The 21,504-nt window shown below is 39.0% G+C and overlaps 1 protein-coding gene across 1 annotated transcript in view; it reads left to right on the top strand.

Moving 5' to 3' along the window:
* The window catches only part of PTPRT (protein tyrosine phosphatase receptor type T), a 771,767-nt gene that overhangs the window by 604,771 nt on the left and 145,492 nt on the right, over positions 1-21,504 (top strand). The window contains exon 15 of the mRNA XM_042464568.1: positions 16,947-17,082. Within this exon, the coding sequence (XP_042320502.1) occupies positions 16,947-17,082 (136 nt within the window). The remainder of the gene's footprint in view (positions 1-16,946; positions 17,083-21,504) is intronic.

Here is a 21,504-nt window from a genome sequence, read left to right on the forward strand (position 1 = left end):
TATCATGATTTTGTTCTTGCTTGGTCATTAGGATAATTTGCCTTGGAAAAACTTCAGGCTGTAGAAACTTGAGAATTGTTGATAAAAGGCAAGCATAATTTATGCATGGAATGCAGGACGAGACTGTGCTACTTGCCATAATGGGGAATATGGGGAGAATTTTTCACTCACTTTGACAATAATGTTCCATCCTTATGGAAATGCCTAGGAACTGTAGCTTAGATGCACAAATACAGATCCCATTTCTAAAGATTTATGAGCAAGAAGTCATGTCATGAAATAGCAATTGAAGATGGTTCAGTGCATGCCAATCATGAGTCCAGAAACTCTTGTTCTTCAAAAGGCTTTTATCTTTTGATTTTGGGGAAGCTCTGTACACTTATCTTGAATACATGAACATAAGTGTCACAAAGTTAATGGAGAAACCATGTGGCACAGAGTTTAAGCATTTGTTCTATTAAATTTTTGTTCATTTCATTGGACTAGTTTCAAATATTAACTCCATTGTTTTTATTTTAAACATATTCTAATTTCACAGACAGACAACACATCCTTAAAACAGAACTATTTCCATGTCTATAAATCTATCGTTGCAATTTGTCTTTCAATATATTTGAATGCTATCTATTTTATAATTTTTGTCCCAGTATATCTTCTCATTTTCAGATGACTTTGACCCTACAGAGACTGGCACTCTGTGCTGGCCTGTGGACGGAGTTAGGGCGCAGTGTCCATAAGCTGGATGCACTAACCCTGCTTCCAGGGTGCCATTTTGGCACGTGCCGGTCCATGAGGCAGCATTTAAGGGGCATCATAAAGCTATGCCATCATGGCTATGGCACCCCTTAGGGAGTGCAAAAAGGAAATGGGTTTTGTGGCTCCTTTTTGCACTCTCCAGAGGCCGGATAAAGACTGTGGCGTGAGGTGGTGGCAGCCCCAATCCGGCCAGTAAAGGGGCAGTCTGTATAGCCTCCTAAATGCATCCCTTCCTAGGCTGGAGCTGTGATCTTTCTTGTGTCACTTCTGTTTGCCCAAAGGCTATTCCAAACAAACAAACAAACAAAAAATTAGTAACAACAGTGTTTATAGCACTTTTACAGAGTGGCAAATTTCCCAAATTTATACACTTGGGCATCATTCCCACTGGCCTATAATGCAGATCTAGGACGCAAATCATGGGTGCATCGTTTCCATTTGAGTGCGCATTCGACCTGCATTGCTCCAATATCGTTCCCATTGGAATTCGAATCTGAATTGAATTATCCTGAAAAAACCTGAATTATAGGCCGATAAACCGGTTTTAAAAAACAGTGGCTTTTTAGTGAGTTTTCCAGTGCCTCCTGAGTCTGATTTGCAGCATACGAATGGGAACAAAAGGGTGTCTGATTTGGGAACCTGGAGATGGGAGGAGCAGCGCTCAAGGGGCTGGCCTGGGGGTGTCAACCTCTTTGTTCTCTTTCTACATCGCCAGCACCATTTTCTTCTGTTTGCATAGCCTTTCCCCCAGTGGATTGGGAAGCAGGGTAAGGCGATTGAGCTCCAAATGCAGTAAACATATTACTCCCCCTGCAACCTCCCCTCTGATCCACATTCATAGACTGATGTGTGAGGAGAGCCATTGAAAACCATTTTAAACTATTCTTTTTTCTTCTTTTCTTTTTCGCCTCTGCCTGATTGCCTGAGCAGCAGATGGGCTTTGCAGTACATGCCTGCTTGATCACCCCCCAGACAGCCCAGGGAGCAATGGGGAAGGCAAAGGGATCTGGGGTGATTAGAGGCTCCTCTTCTCTCTTTCCCAGAGGAACTATGGGAAGACACATAAGAGCCTGAGTCTGGGGAGACACAGAAGAACCTCAGATGCAAGGGGTTTAGTACGAATAGAGGCTCCTTCTCTCTTTCCTGGAGGGAGTCTGGGGAGACACAGAAGAGCCTCAGATGCAGCCGATTTTCATTGGCTCCCCCCAAAAAAAAACCCCAACAGAAATGGGAACAGGGAGCAAAATAAACCGTGTCAAAGTGTTTCGAATCAGGTGAGGACACTTGTGACATCTGAAGCCTATGCTCTTGATTGACAGCTTGCAAACACAAATGGGAACGGGGAGCAAATTACTCTGCTTTAAAATACCGCTATTTAAAATAAATGGGTACAAAAACAGGGTCTAAATAAATTGAGGTAATTTGCCCCCTTTCGTAATGGAAATGATGGAAAAATTTTGAATTAGACTTGGAAAATAATCTGAGTCAGAATCGCACCAATATAAGCCGTTTTATCTGCCAAGTGGGAATGAGGCCTTGGTAAGTTTATAGGAGCATTTGTGTTCTTTAGTTTAGACCATACCCTTTTAAATTATTGAAATGCAAAACCCTTTCTTACTATAAAATTTGGATAAGTCTAACATATTCATTTATTAAAATAAATGGAGCAAATGAAAAAAAGATGGGTTATCTAGAATCATTGTGCATTGCACAGAACTTTGCCTAGGTAATTACCACATGTATTATGAGAAAGGGGAGAATTAGACAAGAATGAATATCACAGCTTTGGAAGACTGTATACAGTATCTGTGAACACTTACTAGACTGACATTCTGTTAATAATTTACATGTCTTAGCACCTTTACATGAGGTGTGCTGGCCTAGTCCCTAAGGAGTAAAATTGTTTCATTGGAATGATGTGAATCACAATTGTTCATTCTCTCTGGACTGCTTCAAAAGGTTTCCATGAATATATTATTGGCATTAAATGTCCTTAAAGTTATGCTTGCAAAGGCAAGGCAAACTGAAACCTATTATTAATGCATCATGACTTGGTTTCCATAAGTCATATTCTCAGGGTGCCTATCCCCTTGTGCAGCTATTACTATTATTAAAGCATTAACTTTCTGATTTCAGGTATAATATCGAAACATTCAGTAGTAGCAACAGACTGTTAATAATGATATAAGAAAAAAGGCAGAAGTTGGAAAGAGCAGGTCTATTCACACTATCCTATACAACATTGGTTCCCAACCTTCCTAATGCCGCGACCGTTTAATACAGTTCCTCATGTTGTGGTGACCCAAACCCATGAAATTATTTTCGTTGCTACTTCATAACTGTAATTAAATAGGTGTTTTCCAATGGTCTTAGGCGACCCTCATGAAAGGGTCATTCGACCCCCAAAGGGGTCCCGACCCAAAGGTTGGGAACCACTGCCATACAAGAGCTGCAACCACAATCTGGCTGTAAAAGGAGCGACTGGAGGTATAGCCCCTGAGTTTAAAATGTTGAAAACTCGAGAGAGCTTTGAAACCCAGCTTTCTCAAACAACATCAACAGTTTTATAAATATTGCATGTTTGTTCTCTGTGTTAGGTTGATGGGTTTTGAGCTTTTATGGATGTTGGCCCCAAACTGCATAACTGTAGAAATCTAATTTATATGGACTAATAAGAACAATAGCTATGAGGGGGTTTACCTCTGTTTGCCTCTCAATTTTACATTATAAGAAAAAAAGCACGGAATGTGAGTGGTTCAGCAAGAAGGAAAAATAGGTATTAAATAAATGGAGGTTAACATGTATAACAGCATTTAATAGTAAAGGAAAGTTTTTTTTTAATTTTATTTTTATTTGGTTTTTCTTTTCTTTACATCCTTATTTTCAGTATTCATCAATAAAAGATCATACATATCATCTGTACCTTCCCTTTCCCTTCCCTCCCTTTCCCCCCTTAAACCCCCCACCCTCTTACCCTTCCCCTCCCCTTCCCCCTGTACACATCCTAGTACTTCCAACCTATATAGTCCTTTATAGATTACATATTACTCTTTCAATTTTCCTTTACAATCATCATTCTTCCTTTACATATATCTATATACAAGTCATTTCTTTCGCTCTTTACCTCTTTACATTCCTAATCTTCCTTTTCTTATATCTCTCCTTTATTTTCCTTTTACTAACTTTCTTTTCTTCTTTCCACATACCATATTACTATGTTCCATTCACCTTTATCCTTATCCTCTTCCTCTTTCTCTCCTTTTAACCTTTTAGACAATCTGTCTGAATCTCTCATATCTAACAATTTATTAGTCCATTCTTTTAATGTAGGGGTCTGTGTAGATCTCCATTTTTGGGCGTATAACAACCTTGCTGCTGTCACCATGTATAACACAATTTTCCAATATGTTCTTTCAGTCTCTCTTCCTATCACGCCTGTCATATTTAACAAAAATAACTCCGGGTTTTTCGGGAAATTCCTTTCCAACATTTCTTTCATTGCTTCATATATTTCCCCCCCAAAACTGCTTTGCTTTGCTACAGACCCACCACATGTGGTAAAACGTTCCTTCTGTTTTCCCACACTTCCAACACATTTTGTTTACCTTTTTGTACATTTTGGATAGCTTAACCGGTGTCAAATACCAAAAATAAAACATTTTAAAATAATTTTCTTTCAGGTTCTGTGCCATGGTGAACTTACAGGTTTTCCTCCATGACAATTCCCAGTTTTCTAAGAATATATTTTGTTGTATTATTTGACTCCACTTTGCCATGTTTTCTTTAACCACTTCCTGTTCCAAATCTCTTTTTAGTAGTTCCCTATAATATTTTGTTATCTTTTTCTTTTTCTGTTTTTCTAATATTATTATGTCCAATTCATTGTTTTTTTCTCTATTCCTTCTTGCTTCATGTCTTTCTTAAATCTTTCTTCTAATTGTTTATATGCAAACCATTCTATTTCTATATTCTGTTGTTCTAATTTTTCTCTAGATTTAAGTTTTAATACCGCTTTCCCCCCTTCTTCCACAATATGCTCATATGTTATCCATTTCTCTTGTACTTTTCTAAATTTTCCAAAATGAGCTTCTTGTGGTGATGTTCACCCTGGAATCTTATTGTAAAATCTTTTACTATAATATTCCCAAATTTTTAAAAGTCCTTTTCTAATCACATGATTTTTAAATTCCTTATTTTCTTTCCATTTTTTATACACTAAATATCCATGCCATCCTGTTTTATTGTTATGACCCTCTAATCTTAGCGTCCTTTCATTACTTAGGTTAATCCAGTCTTCCAGCCACAACACTCCACAAGCATAATAATATTTTTGTAAATCTGGTGCACCCAAGCCTCCTCTATTTTTTACATCTATCACATTATTCCATTTTATTCGTGCTTTCCTGCCAGCCCAAATAAATTTTGCCAGTTCCTTTTTCCATTCTCGAAAACATTTATCATTGTCAATAATAGGCAAATTCGGGAATATAAACAAAAATTTGGGAAGTACATTTGCTTTTATGGCGGCTATTCTACCAAAAAGTGACAAGTGTAATTTAGACCATCTGCTCAGATCTTCAGTAAAGGAAAGTTTATGATCAATTCTCTTGGTACTAAGATTGTTGGGATGAAACATTTTGTTTACACAGTGCTGCAAATTCTTATGTGCAATCCATGAAATCCTGTAGGTGTGTGTAACTGTTCCTCATAGTCTGCAAAACCCTTCTTATCCATGGCCTGGTACAGACTGACCAAAGGTGTGAACTGCACCCGCCTGTTTTCATGTTGGATTGGGGCCAGGGCAACCTGACCAGCAGCCCTGCGGCCCCAATCCAGTGTTTTCCAGACCAAAGAGAAGTGGCAAAATGCCGCTTCTTTTGGCCTGGAAAAGGGGTGCCCTAGCATCTTAGGCATCAAGGGCACCCCAGCACTAAAGAGGAGAAAGGGGAGGCCGCAGCTGCCCCTTTCTCCTCTGTATCATTGTCACGGCTGTTCGGTTGCCACACCAACGATGTGGAGATCCAAAAGGAGTTATGTTTTGGAGCTCCTTTCTGTGCCACTGCCAAGCCGCCATAAGTGGCCTGGGGTGGTGCGGACATGTCACATGCATGCCGTGCCATTTGGACACAGCGTGGGCATGACATCAGAATTACGTGTGCCGTATGGATGGAACCATGCAATGATGGCATCCCCCACACATACTAGGGTTAGGGAGCATGCAGTTGGTGTGTGCTCCCTAACCCTAGTATCACCAGGAGCACGCTGCTTTATGGTGGTGTGTACCAGCCTATATTAGCCTTTTCTATTGTACATCCTTTCCTTGGATTATAGGGGAATTTGGATTAGTATCTGTATGCAACATTTGTTATTATTATTTACATTTATTTATAGAGTGCTGTAAATTTTGCACAGTGTTTTACATAGTAAGGGTCAAATAAAATAAGAATAAAAGAATAAAAGCCTGCCAAGCAGCATACAATCCAAAACAACAAAATTACACGATTAAATTAAAATATCTCTAAAACAATACTAACTAGTATACAATAAAGTAAGCAGCAGATTAACAACCAATAATTTGGAATGCGTCCCTGAACAAGAGTGTCTTCAATTCAGCCTTAAAATCAGCTAAGGAAGTAATAGTTCTTAATTGTGTAGGGAGGAGGTTCCAGACATAAGGAGCAGCAAAGGAGAAGGGGCAGATTTGGGCAGGGGAGGGGGAGACCCTTGGCTGGGTCAGGAGACCAGTGTCATAAGATCTCAATGCGCATGGAGGGTGGTAAGGAAAGATGTGTGCTGACAAATAAGAGGGAGCCAAGCCATGAAAGGCTGTAAGGTCAGGAGAAGAATTTTATATCAGATTCTGAAAGGAAGAAAAAGCCAATGAAAGGATAACAACAAGGGAGTAAAATGATCAAAGCAATGGGCGGAGAAGATGATCCTGGCAGCTGAGTGTTGCATAAAGCTTAGGGGGCTAAGGTGGGAAATAGGAAGACCCACTAGCGATGAGTTGCAATAATCCAAGCATGATATCACCAAAGCAAGCACCAATGTTTTTGACATTGAAATAGAAAGAAACGGTCGAATTCTGATGAGATTATAAAGAAAGAATCTGCATGACTTGGCTGTAGCCTGGATCTGTGGAATGAACAATAATGAAGAGTCAAATAGGAAGCTAAGACTAGAGGCCTCATTGACAGATTGAATAGAAATGTTATTCACAGTAATTGACAAAGAACATTGCAAAGATGGCTTGGGTGGGAAGACAAGTAGTTCAGTTTTGGCCATGTTGAGCTTCAGGTACTGGTGAATCATCCTCTCAGAGACAGCAGCAAAACATGATGATAATCACTGCTCAACACCCGGAGAAAATCTGAGGGGTAGAGAAGTTCAACTGGCTGTTGTTGGCGTACAGGTGATATTGAAAGCTGTAGGAGCTAATAAGATTTCCCAGGGACAGGGTATAAAGGGAGAACAGTAAAGGATCCAAGACAGAACCCTGAGAGATTCCAACAGCTAATGAAACAGGGGCAGAATCCTGACCTCTTGTAACCACTGCAAAAGGTTTATGTAACTAGCATTAAAACTGAGCCCTCAAAACTCAGGTCTTGGAGTAAATCCACCAAGAGACTACGATCAATGGTGTCAAACGCAAGAGAGAGATCCAGGAGGACTAGAATAGAATAAAGACTTTTATATTCAGCCAGATCATCAGTGATTTTAGCAAGACCAATCTCAGTTGAATGCAGTAGGTGCAAGCCAGACTGAAAAGGATCAAGAATAGAATTAGCAGTAAGAAACTCCAGGCGGTGAAAATAAACAACATGTTCTAAAACAATTATCTGTCACTTAATGGATAGTGTGTTTACTTAAGTGGCAGTTGGTCATTCTCACAGAGAACAAACAACAGTTTCGTGTAAAATATGGTAGTTTGTTGTCACAGTCTTTGGAATCTTTGCGACACTCATGACTACTGGCCATAATCTGACATTGCAGTAGTCACAAAATAAAATGATCTAAGGGCATCTAAGGCCCATTCCGCATGGGCAGAAAGTATGTGCCGCACACATACTAGTGTTAGAAAGGGGCATCCTTTCTGGACGCCCCTAACCCTAGTACGTGCTCGGCGCGTACAAAATGGCGGTGCCCATTCTACACGGGTGCCGCCATTTTGACGTCACGGATGCCTAGCTTCCGCATGTCGTAAAGTGGAAAAGATGCCGCGAGTGTGCTATTGGCGCCTTGCGGCATCATTTCTATGGCACAAAAAGAAGCTGCAGCTCCCTCGCAGAGCAAGCGGAGGCGCCGGCAGACCGCCCTCTTCAGGCAGTCTGTAAAGGGCCTAAGTACCTCAGCAGTTTAACCTATTTTAGGACCCTACTGCATGGAATTAAAACCCCAGTTTACCTTTCCCCGAATTCAGTCCTAATTCTGGAGGTGTTATCGCAAAGAAATCACCGCCAAATCACTGCCTGGGTCCATCCAGAGTGCAGTCCATGTCGTGTAAGCCGCTTCGAAAGCCATTTTTAGAAGTCAGAGGTTTCTGACACTCAGCTTCCTTCCAAATTAGGACTGAATTTGGGAAGAGTAAACTGGGGTTTTAACCCCATGTGATAGGGTCAGGTTAATAGTGGTTATTGTTTTCTGAAATAATGGTTCAGTATACCAATATGCCAATATATTATGTGGTGATCCTACTGGGGCATAGAGTTCTGCTCTGCTAACCCCTAATTTTTTGTCCATACAACTCCCTAGAGAATAAAAATGTCTCTGCTATAGATTAGTTGAGAAGCCCAAGTCAGTGTAAACACTGTGGAATAAGATGCACTGGTTCAGAATCTACCCTGAGGAGAAAGCAGCAAATTATTTCACCAAATGAGAATATTTACTTGTTAGATAATTTTTCTATAGTCGAACAGACTCCTAAGATTTATTAACTTACACGGTTGCCCTTGTTGGTATAATAGGTAGGTACTGTCTTGTGTGCTGCAGAATAACTGTTCTAAGACAAAACTGAAGTGTCAAATGAAAGATCTTGCTCTGTCCTTCTGGTAGATGAAGAGCATGGATTCAGGAAGGAAATTGAAAGATAAGATAGGACACTAGAATCTAAAGGCTATAAAGCTTCCTAATCAAAAGACTAGGATCTCTGGTTATAGGAATTTGTCTCTGAAACTGACACTATAGCAACCCCTATTTCAAGATATTGGAGAAGGATGATATAATAACCTGTCCTGATTGCAATATGTTCTCCTCACAGGAAGGATAGTAGGGAGGAGCTTTGGAATTAAAAATCAAAACAGAATTAGAATCAGATTTTTTCAAAAAAAAATGTTTTACATTACTAGCATTTTAACAAGAGCCAGAGTGATGTACTAGTTTGAGTATTGGCCTACAACTCTGGAGACAAGGGTTTGAATACCCACGGATCCATTGGGTGACCTTGGGCATGTAACAGTCTCCCAGCCTCAGAAGAAGGCAAAGGAAAACGCAAACACCCTCCAAACAAATCTTGCAAAAAAAAAAAAAATCAAACAAACAAACCCAGCAATGGGTTCACTTAAGGTCACCATAAGTCAGAAGTTACTTGAAAGCACATAACAACAACAAAGCATCGTAAAACCTTCTCTCCTAGTTCTTCATGCCCCATGTACATTGAAAAGATAAGTGCTGCTGAAACATAAGCACTGTCCAGAAGAATGCTTTTTTGTCCTAAACCCTAAATTCTCTTGTTTTCTAGTTACAGTAGTTTCACGGGTTTTTTTTATTATTATTATTCTTTACTCTTACATGTCTTTGGAATATCACAGTTCCATTTTCTACTTTTTTAATAACTGACGAGCTGATACTGATACTACTTCTCTTCATTTTATGTATGATTTTGTTTTTGTCTTCTCATTGTCATTTCCTATAATGGGAGGCATCACTATGTATCTTGATCCTAATACTCTTATTTTATCTTTAACAGTTCCTCTAACTTTGATTTATAGTGGCATGCATTGGGCTCTCTTAATTTTGTTGTTCATATACTTCATTTTCTTTTGTTGTTGTCTTTTTTATTGTTTTATGTTTTGTTCTGCCAGGCCATTATCACATTATTTTTCTCCCCATCTTGCTGCTTCTTTCCTTTTTCTCATGTAGTGGTGTGCTTTAGTTTCCAATGGCCTGTTACAGACAGCCAAAATAAAGCTGCTTTGAGTCACAGTGGAGGTATGGTGTTTCAATGATGCATGCGTCCTAAGAGTCCAGAAGTCGCACCAAAGCCACGCTCCAGCCCTAAGGGCTGGAGCGTGCCTTTGGTGCGACTTCTGGACTCTTAGGACGCATGCATCATTGAAACACCATACCTCCACTGTGACTCGAAGCAGCTTTATTTTGGCTGTCTGTAACAGGCCAATGTTAGTAGAATTCAGATTTTCATTCCCTTTTGCAATTTATTTATTTTTTATTTATTTCATTCACTTCCTTTCTCCCCAGAGGGACCCAAGGCAGCTCAGAGATAAAACATTTAAAATCTCATAAAATTCAAAACAAAAAATATCTGTATCCAATATAAAATGACATAAAATATATAAAAGTTAACAATGTATTCTAAAACAACCCTGCTCCCAAATAAGTCCAGGCTGGCATGATCTTAAAAAGCTTGCTTGAATAACATTTGCTTTCAGGCAAAAGGCCAGCAGGGGAGGGGTCTGGTCTAGCCTCCCATGGAAGGGAGTTCCACAGGGTGGAAGCAGCTACCAAGAAGGATCTCTCTCATGTCCTCACCAGGCAAGCCTGTGATCTCTTGGTGAGACTGAGAGAGAGATCTTAAGGCTCTTGCAGGTTCATATAGGAAGACATGGTCTCTCAAATAGTCTGGACCCAAGCAATATAGGGCTTTATAGGTTATATAGCTTCACTGGCTACCTGTTCATTTCCGGGCACAATTCAAAGTACTGGTCAGTTTGAATTGTGCCTGAAATGAATAGGTAGCCAGTAAAGCTGATCTAACTAAGGAGTTATATGCTCCCTGTAACTGGCCTCAATCAGCATTCTGGCTGTGGTGTTTTGAACTCATTGAAGTTTCCGGACAGTTTCCAAAGGCAGCCCCACATAGTGTGTGTTCTGGTAGTCCAAATGGGATGTAATCAAGGCATGTGTCACCTTACCCTGATGTGACATCTCAAGGAATGGGTGCAGCTGGTGCACAAGTTTTAGCTGTGCAAATGCACTCCTGGCCACTGCTGAGACCTTGGCATCCAGGCTCAGAATACAGTCCAAAAACACACCCAAGCTGCAAACCTGAGATTTCAGAGGGAATGTAATCCCATCCAGCACAAGCTGAATCCCCATTCCTTGATCTGTCTTACGACAGACCAGGAACACCTCTGTCTTGTCTAGGTTAAGCTTCAATTTGTTCGCTCTCATCCAGTCCATTACTGACAGGAGACACAGGTTCACTACAGAGACAGCTTCCTTGGAGTCAGATGGAAAGGAGAGACAGAGTTGGGTGTCATCAGCATATTGGTGACACCGCGCTCCCAAACTCTGGATGACCTCTCCCAGTGGTTTCATGTAGATGTTGAATAACATGGGGGACAGAACAGAACCCTGAGGTACCTCATGGGTCAAAGGCCAAGGAGTCAAACAGGAGTTCCCCAACACCACCTTCTGGGTCTCCCCCTCCAAGAAGGACTGGAACCACTGGATAAAAGTGCCCCCAAGTCCCATCCCAGAAAGGCGGCGCAGAAGGATACCATGGTCAATGGTATCGAAAGCCACTGAGAGATCCAGCAGGACCAACAGGGACCCATTCCCCTATCCAGTTCCCTGTGGAGGTCACCCACCAGGTGAGCAAAGCTGTCTTTGTCCAATAGCCAGGTCTGAAGTCAGATTGAAATGGATCTAGATAACCCGTTTCATCCAGGAACCCCTGAAACAGTGGGATCCAGGATGGTCTTTTTCAGTAAAGGCCTCACCACAGCCTCTTTTAGACAGGATAGGAATCTGCCTTGCTGCAGTGAGTCATTTGTCACTCCCCTTAACCACTCAGCCAGTTCCCCTCTGGTTGCTTTCAGAAGCAAGGAATGGCAAGGTATGTATGTGGTGGCCCTCACTTCTCCAAGGATCCTGTCCACATCCTCATGCTGCACAAACTGAAACTTATCCAACAGTGCAGGACAAGCAGGTGCCAAGATTACATCCATTGGATCTGTGCCAACTACAGCATCCAAGTCAGAGTGGATCTGAGAGATTTTGTCTGCAAAGTGACTCACAAATTATTCACAGCAAACTGTTGAATGGTCTTTGTTTATTTCTTCTGCAACATTCTGTAGCTATCAAAAACCTGCTCCACATAGTTTTCTAGCCCTCCAAAGCAGATTTTTAGAGTTCTAGCAAAAAGAAAAAAGGTACAGTTGGCTCTCTGTATTCATAGATTCAAGCATCCATGGTTTGATTTATATATATATATATATATATTCCAAAAAGCAAACCTTGATTTTGCCATTTTTAAAATAAGGGTCACCATTTTACTATCCATTGTATTTAATGGGAATTGACTATCCATGGATATTGGTATCCACAGGGGATCCCAGTAGACATCAAGGTCTGTACAGCAGAATTGCACCATTGGATTCTGGTCAATCTTCATTTGACCATTTTATTCCCCTATTTGCATTTACCACTAATCTTCTACAGGGTTTTGACTCTGATTTTCACACTGTTATCCATATTTTTGTTTCTTTCTGTCCCTGACTTCATTTTGTATCAGTTTATGTCACAATTGTATTTAAATGCTTTGTCCTCTATTAAACAAATCTTTTTCCTGCTCTTCATTTATCCACTTCCCTATCTTGTCATCTTTCACCCCCCCCCCCTTACTGTGATATCTTTTCTTTATGTTTGCCCTCTTCATGCCCTTCCTTTTCTCTTTGACTTTTGGATTTTTATTTTTTTTCTTCCTTGATAAAATGGCATCTATTTATGCTTCTTTTCTTGCTTCTATACCCCCCTCCCTTTCATTCCTTGATCCTGTTTTGCAGTTGCCTCGGTGTTCATTGTTTCCAGTTTTTCCTTTTTTCTTCTGAAGTTAACACATATTTTACTACAGTATTCCTATTTCTTTTTCCTTTTTATTCTTTTGCTCCATCTATTCTACCTATTTTAAAACAACTTGCCTGTAATAACTTCTGTTTCATTTCCTACTGCTTTTAAATTGGCTATTATGAAAAGAACACTTCAAGAACAGCAAAAAAAAATTTTTTTTTAAATTGAACATTACATGTTATTTGAGTATATGATGAAATAAGATGAAGACTGAGTCTTGAAAGCATCTTAAGAAGTAACTGTATGAAACAGCTTTCATAATTTACTTCAAAATTAAAAACTGTAAAATATAGCTGACTTCCATGGATCAAATGCAGATATGTAAAGGCTGTTCTGCTTTTGCAAAAACAGGAAGTATTAGCAAAAATGATATAATGAAATTAGTTGTAAAAATATTCTAAAATGTTTGTCCTGAAGGTGCATCAAAAGATTACAGGATGCTATAATTTTTGTAATGAAGCAAATAAAGTTAAGCAGAAAACAAAAGCTGTTTAGGCATTGCATGCCTAACAGGTCAAGAATCTGTCCAAAAATGTCTAGTCATGCTGGTTACCTTCTGAAGAATAGAAGTACATGCAAAGATGCTTGATGGCAGAAAGGCCTATGTAGTCCAGGATTGTTACACCTTGAGATGCCTATTAGAAGGACACAGTATACCATGAATGTGGAAGGACTCTCCATTTTGCATTCCCCAGCAGTTTGTATTGAGAGGCATGCTGCCTTTAATTTTAGAAATACTACAGTTAGTGGCTTTTGACATCAATTCATAATGGTACATCACTGCATCTTGCCATAATGAATTTGCAAACTATTCACTGTGTGAGAAAATATTTTTCTCGGTCCTGAATCTTCCACCATTTCCATGGATAACCATGTTGTACAAGAGGGAGAAAAGCTAATCTATATCAACTTTACACAATGCTAATGCCTTTTGCAAAACTCACCTTTTATTCTTGTTGAAGAGTGCTAAATTTGGTAGCCTTTGCTTACAGGCAAGTTGCTCCATTGCTGTAATCATGTTGGTTGCTGTTTTCTGCATGGTGCTGTTGTCTGCTCTAAGGCAAATGGCTGTGGTGATGGCAGCATTGCTGCTGGAATCAGACACATTTTTGCTGAGAATCCAGACAAAAGATGCCAAATAGTTTCTGGGCAGCAGCAGTTCTGGTGATGGTGTTGTTTCGACACTAGTAGAGGATCGCTCAGACTGATTGAAAAAGTCTCATTAAGTTCCTGTTCTTTCTGATTTTACATTGGGTTAAAATAAATCAACCTAGGAAGCTAGTATAAAAAGTATCTGATTATACTGGGAGCTGATACAAAATACTTTGGGATGAAAAAATGTTTTTGGATCTCCAAAATAAAACTGGAAAGAACAGGAACAAAATCTAGGGGTGCATCTACATTGTAGAAAGAATGCAGTTTGACACCACTTTAAGTGCTGTAGCTCTAACCTATGGAATCCTGGTATTTGTAATTTGCCAAAAGAGTGCTGGTGCCTCACAAAACTACAGCTCCCAGGTTCCTGTAGGATGGAGCTGTGGCAGTTAAAGTTGTCCCAAACTGCATTGTATCTGCAATATAAATGCACTCTGGGACTTTCTGGTCTTCTTAATCAGTCTTGATGTGCCTGGAGACAATGGTAATGGGCCTCTAGTTATCTAGTTAGTGCTGCACAGAAGCAGGCACTGATAAACCACTTCTAAATGTTGTTTACCCCAAAAACTGTGATGAGACAATACAAAATGAAATAAAGCTAGTGCTGGAAGAAGGGCTGAACCAGCTCTTGGGGAAGAGCAGAGGACAAGTAGCACTGTGTCTAATGATGTCACTGGATTCACACTAAAAGGATGTTGAACTGCTGATATTCTCAGACATGAAAGGAAAATTTGATGTGCAGAGCACATAACAGAATGTGGGATGTGAGAAGCATGAATCAGGGCAAACTAGACATTGTTAAACAAGAAATGGAATCCATAAACTTTGTGGTACTTGGGCTGAGCAAGCAAAATTGGATAGGAATGGGACATTTTCCACTGAATAATTAGAGTGTTTTACCAAGGGAAACAGGGGTTTACTTAGCTGCATAGCATTTACAGTGTTCTTGGTTATTTTTAACATCAATTAAACTAGCCTTTCTCTTGAAAAAAGATTTCCTGGTTCTACCCTCTTGCTAACAGGCATATACTAATCTCACTATATTAGAGCTGCCTCAGAGCCTAGTATAATTTTTGTTGATACTTTTGCTCACAATAGTGTGAGTTTAAGCAGATGACAGGAATTAATAGATTGCCTTCTAGACAAAGGACATTCTCTCTTTTTTTTGGTAATGCCAATGTCTCTTTATCTCTTTTGACTTCCACTTAATGTTCTGCTTCTGTTTTCTGTCTTTCTTTTGAAGAAGCTACTTACAGGGAAACATGGGCTGTGAAAAGCCATCAGATTTACAGATTTTTAACCATAGTTTTGAAACTGAGTGAGCAGTTCATCTTTCTTCAGCTTTATGTAGCTAAAACTATTACACAGACACAATCTATCATGTTATTTATTTATGCCATTTATTTTCACAGAGACTTAAAGTAGCTTACAATAAAGAATGTAGTTTAATGCAAATAGGACTCTGCTGTGATAGTCTGATAGTTTAAAACTCTTCATGTGCTTGTGTTGGTATTCTGTATAGCCTCTTAGTCTATCTTCTTTCTGGCACCTGGCTGTCAGCTTCACTTGATTTTCTAAAAATGCCCCAAAGTCTTCAATTCCAGTTTTGTTGATTTCGTCTGAGTGTTGCATCATTTACTGGAAATTATCCAAATACCACAACAAACAGTTATTAGTAGATTGTTGCAGCAGATCATGTAATACATTTTACTCGGCAGGTCCCCAGTATCCAATTGGAGTAGCAACTATGTTGGAGCTATACTGGATATTTCAAAAGCTGAGTAGAATTACAATAGTTGTTTACATTTCCAGCAGGGTAGGCAGAATGGGGATCATCTCTACTCCTTGCTTTTGCCTCTGAGATCTAGCAGATTAGTTGAAAGATCTAGTGCCTGGAAACAGGGGGATGAAAAGTTCAGGAAGCTATTGATGTTTTAGAAGGTGTGCAGAGCTAGGTTGATATATTTTCACTTACTATCTCCATCAGTACTTGGCAGTTAAGTTGGTATTCTGCTATGGTTGGGAATATTGATGGGAAGACAGAACAGTTAGTTAAGCCTTTGATTTATGGTGTGAGGATACCTTTTCACCTAATCAATAGTTGTATAGAAATTGGCAGAGGCAAATCTCACCACCACACTATTTTAAGTGCATACATGAAGTTGAAAAAAAATGTCTACCCATTTCATTTGTGGGGTCAGGTTGCACAAGCCCAGTATCCACATTTTTAATTGTCAGAGGTTTGAAATTTTTTAATGTGATATGTAGTGTGGTGGTTAAAAACAACTTCTTCTTCTTCTTCTTCTTCTTCTTCTTCTTCTTCTTCATATTTACATTTATCTCACATTTCTCCCAATAAAGGGACTACAACCAATAATTCTCAGAGCCTAGAATATTTAATACTAATAGGCCTAAAACCATCAAACAAACAAAATATAACATTTTAAAATGGCTTGGCATCTGATGGCTTTACGGCTCTTGGTGTTACTTTCCAGGTTCTTCAACTCACTGGTTACAGATTATCACTTAAGCAGTGTTGCAACATTTGCAAGCATTTGTAGTTGTGGCTGGTAGCTTCCTGTCAGTGAAGTTGTGAATCTGTTCTGGGTTTTAGTAGAAACTTTAAAGATACTGAACCTATTTTAGGACCAAAGTCTTGATCATATTTACCACTCCACTGATATGGAAGCCACCACTACCAAGGCTCAGTGTACTTGATGTTTGTTTGTAGCTGAAAGTGTCATAAGAAGAAGAAAAAATCCTTCTTGTCACATTATACTTGGGGACTGGTTTACACCTTTGTTTCTGTCATTCTGAGATGCAGATTGTTCTTTTGAAACATTCTCGTGAATGTTTTGTCAGAATCTGATTGTCACAGTCTGATTTTCCTGGGATATTCCAGCAATCCCTGTTCATTATTTTTTCCCTCTTTTCTGTAACTTCTTAAGGAGCTTCTACACAGAACTCCAATGCAGTAGAGCCAGAAAAGCAAGTCGACAATACAGTGAAGATGGCAGGAGTCATAGCTGGTCTTCTGATGTTTGTAATTATCCTTTTGGGGGCAATGCTTACAATCAAGAGGAGGTAAGTCTTTAAGATTGCTAATTTGCTTTGATGAGAATGCCTATTACATTTGTCTTTTGTTTTCAAAGTCAGTACTTTGTACTTTAGTACTTAAGTATTTTATGCTCATTTGGGGAATGGAGGCTGAGTTGGTTTAGGATAGTTTTTTTTTTTTTAATGGAGCTTTAAATAAATGTCTCCCTTCATAAACTAACTTTGGGGTGAAGCAGACTGGCAAATTTGACTGGTCAGCCCCCAATCATCCCAGAACCATGATGACTGGATGCCATGGCCGCAAAGCTGGCCTCTGGCAAGGAGCAGCTTTTTGTTGCTCTTTTTCTGGCCTGTTTCTGGCTGCCTTAGACAGCGACAGAGCAACTTCCAGCCAGTCCCCAAAGTGGTTGGAACCTGTACTTTTTGGTCCGTGTGTTTTGAGCCCTTAATGGGAACCACGTCTCTATAGTTAGGTTCCATGTGGCTAAGTCAATGTACATGTATATATTGCAGCCACTGGCACTTTTACATCTGACTTGATAAATGTGTAAAGAGTATAGAACACTTTGAAACTTAATTTACCATTGTAATGTAAAATGTAAGCATATCTCAAAACAACTGGAAATCCTGAATTTTAGACCCAGTTCTGTCACTGGGCATATCCATATTTCAGGTTTATACTGTTCACATAGTTCTCCCTTCCCAGAAAAAATTGGAGTTGAAGTTCTGTAATATTTTCCCAAGTGTGCAGAAATTTGTGCCACAATTTTCCAACATTTCACCAAAATACAGTTCACAAATTTCTTTGGTAGCTGTCATAGCTGTTACAAGTGGTATTCTAACAATAAACTAAACTAATTATGTAATATAGATAAGGCAACTTTGTCTACCCTTGCAAGTCATTTCACTTAGATGTACATTTGAAAGCACTGCCTCATGGATGCATTGAGGAAGCTAATGGTCAAATACTTCCACTCTCTCAGATGACCAGCACTATATAAATTTATGTACACAAAGAACATTATTAAATTTGAATGTCTTCTGTTTTAAAACTGGACCATTAAAATATGGTGTATGTATGTATATAACTATGTATGTATGTATGTATGTGGAATAGAACAAAATGTCCTATTTGTAAGTGTGTGGCATTTCCCATCTGATGTCAAATATTACAAGCTGTGAAATGTGTGGGATGCTACCAAAAACTCCCTTTCTATTCTTTTTTGAAGGAGCGGTGCAGTAGATCTAAGGTGATTATTAACCTTCTAAGTGTGGCTTGACTGTGCATGCTCACTGACAGCCATTTCCTCTGGACCATCTATTCAGATGGAGAAAGTTCTAAAAACTTGCCTGGGGAAGTAGGGTTGTCTGAGGATTTGTTTCAGTTCACATATGACCACCACTTTATAAAGCTGTTGTTGGCATGTATTGGAAACAAAATTCTGAGCAGTTCATCTTTTCTTTTCTTTTTTTCTTTCACATCTGTATATGCTTTCTGTGTAAACCACTGGTTCTCACACATTGAATCAGCATGGCATGTTAGCTGAGTTTCCTTGCACTCATTTTATGACCACCATGCCTACCTCATACTGTGAAACAGTGATTCAATTAAGCTGGGCAGTATCTAGCACTAAGGAGGCATTTTTGCATTTGTTTTGAACCGATTCATTATTATTTTGTGTCATAATATTCATGCTAAAAACATAGTTTTAAGGGAAAACCATAGTTTGGTGAATCCCTGCATCACAATGATTGTGTGCATTTGCAGATATAAGTAGCTGAATTTTTCATCTTTAGTTGAACTAAACAGGGTTATTTAATCATAGATGGACTACTGCTTGCCAACAATTGCTGCTAAATTTAAATTGTATTGTAGATTATGTGACATAAAGGTGGTTCTGGGATAAAAGGTAAGGTCTCAAGAAAGCCCAATCTAGGCTTTATTCAACACACTTGTCATTTTCCTTCATTTCAAGAGTTGCATCCACAAAGTTGCAAATATAAATATTACACCTAGAAGCGTGCCCAGGTTAAATACCAGTGCACTAAACGTCAGATTATATTTCTTTCAGAAGTATGGAGTATGATTAGGAACTCTTTAGAAAATAACTGCAAATATTACTTTGTACTGTACATTAAAATTAATACATAAACGAGCAAGTTCTAAGGGTGGGAGATGGTCATAACCTTCCTCCTTGAGAACCTTGATTTGAAAAAAAGATGGTTATATTTTTTTAGAAAGATCAATAAGACAGTGAAAAGAAGATCCCTTCTGGATCTAAATTGGCCTGAAAGGGGGGAAATTGTTATGGTTGCCTGCTGGAGGCTGGCCACTGTTGGCAATTTTGTGGCCATTTTTTAAAGGAAAACATTTTATTAGAGGGAACAAATTTTGTTCCTTGAGGGAACAAAAATGACCTTAGTTTTTTGTGGGTTTTTCAGGCGATGTGACCATGTTCTAGAAGGGTTTATTCCTGACATTTTGCCAGCATCTGTGGCTGGCGTCTTCTCTGAAGATCTTCAGAGAAGACGCCAGCCACAGATGCTGGTGAAATGTCAGGAATAAACTCGTCTAGAACATGTCCACATAGCTTGAAAAACCCACAAAAACTATGGATGCCGGCCATGAAAAATGACCTTGTTGGCTACATCCTTGGATTGGGACATTCTGTGAGTATCCTGCATGCATTTCCTTATAATTGTATATACATTTTAGTCTAATACTTCCAGTCAAAAGGGAATGAAATAAATTAAACTTTTGTTTTGCCTATTTTGCCATTTTTGTAATGGGGTCAAGGAAATAGAAGCCTAATCTGTATGGCTGAATTTCTGTCATTTAACTTTCTTATTCTACTCCCTACTAATTTCAATAAAAATCAGCAAAACTATAGCTACAGGAAATATATTTGTCTCATATCAAGCAATCATTGCATTCAGGCTTGCATTCTGCCTTAATGAACTTAATAGGTTGCCACAGTTTTAAATATCTGATAGTGTCTCCCTGTGCCCATTGTTGTAAATCATTCCCATTCATATGCAGAACAGTACCGTATTTGTGGGATGTGGGCAGCAAGATTGTTGATGTATTTCTATAGTGAATTATCCAAACCTATGTAAAATAGGCTAAAATTCCAAAGAACATGAAAAATACCTTTGTCTAAAACATTTTGGATTGTTTCGTCTTGTAGTCAATATATCACTCAGTAATATTAATAAACTGATAATTTATATTAATATTAAAATGGTAAAAATATCAATTATTTCCATTTTACTAGATAATATATTTTAATATTTTAATGACATATCAAAATATGAATCATGATCTTAAATGTTCATATTGATGGATTAGATGCAATAATGTAAATATTTAGATCCATATTCCTAGAAGCATCAGTTTACAGTGCTTATGCATTTAGGTGCCTTCCACCATAATTCTTAATTCTTAAGGAGCCCTGGTGGTGCAGTGGTTAAATGCCTGTACTGCAGCCATTTACTCAAAACTACAAGGTTGTGAGTTCAAGACCAGCAAAAGGGCCCAAGCTCGACTCAGGCTTGCATCCTTCCGAGGTCGCTAAAATGAGTACCCAGACTGTTGGGGGCAAATTAGCTTACTTGCTAATTAGCTTACTTGCTGTTCACTGCTATGATCTTTGGAATAGCGGTATATAAATAAAACAAATTATTATTATTATTATTATTATTATTATTATTATTATTATTAATCATATTCATTGTTACCCTTTACCATTACAATGAACAATGGGAAAGATCTGATTTTGCACAGTATGCCACGCCAGAGTAAATCAGTCATTCATTGTTGTGACCATGTCCATATGTAAGAAACTAAAAGTTCCTATCCTGTTCCCTCACTGACCTGTTTAGATGACCCACAGTTAAAATGGACAGAAAGCAGGTCTGATCCATGCTTCAGGGCAATTAAAAAGAGTCTGTTTGCCATGAATCAGACTGGAAACTCTGGGAAATCCTCTAGGCATGTGGACTGCATGACAGAATGGGGACTGGGAGGAATAGAATGCACTGAAGAGATTAGCAGGAGACAGCTTGGCCTGGGTGAGCTGCTAACCTGAGAGAGTGTGCTGATAGTGCTGCTACTATTGGCCCATTGTGGGTGTCAGTTTTGCGGACAGCTCATCCTCTCTGCAGATATGGACGCCCTGATGGTAAGGTGAACTTTCCTGTCAGTGCAGACATGGCCAAGATTATCAGTCATCAACATTCAATCAATGTAGTTTCAGAATGTTTAGGGAAGCCATTGAAATCCATAAACACCTGGACAACTTCAACAGGAAATAAGAAACTCTTAAAGTAAACAAAGTTTAGCTACTGAAAAACAACAAAATCAAGACCCAGCAAATACAAATGAAAACCACACAGGGTGAGGGGGTTTCCCAGTAGACAATGGATCATTAATTAAATAGACATCCTGAC

Source organism: Sceloporus undulatus, chromosome 4 (assembly GCF_019175285.1).
Source record: "Sceloporus undulatus isolate JIND9_A2432 ecotype Alabama chromosome 4, SceUnd_v1.1, whole genome shotgun sequence".
Lineage (NCBI taxonomy): Eukaryota > Metazoa > Chordata > Lepidosauria > Squamata > Phrynosomatidae > Sceloporus > Sceloporus undulatus.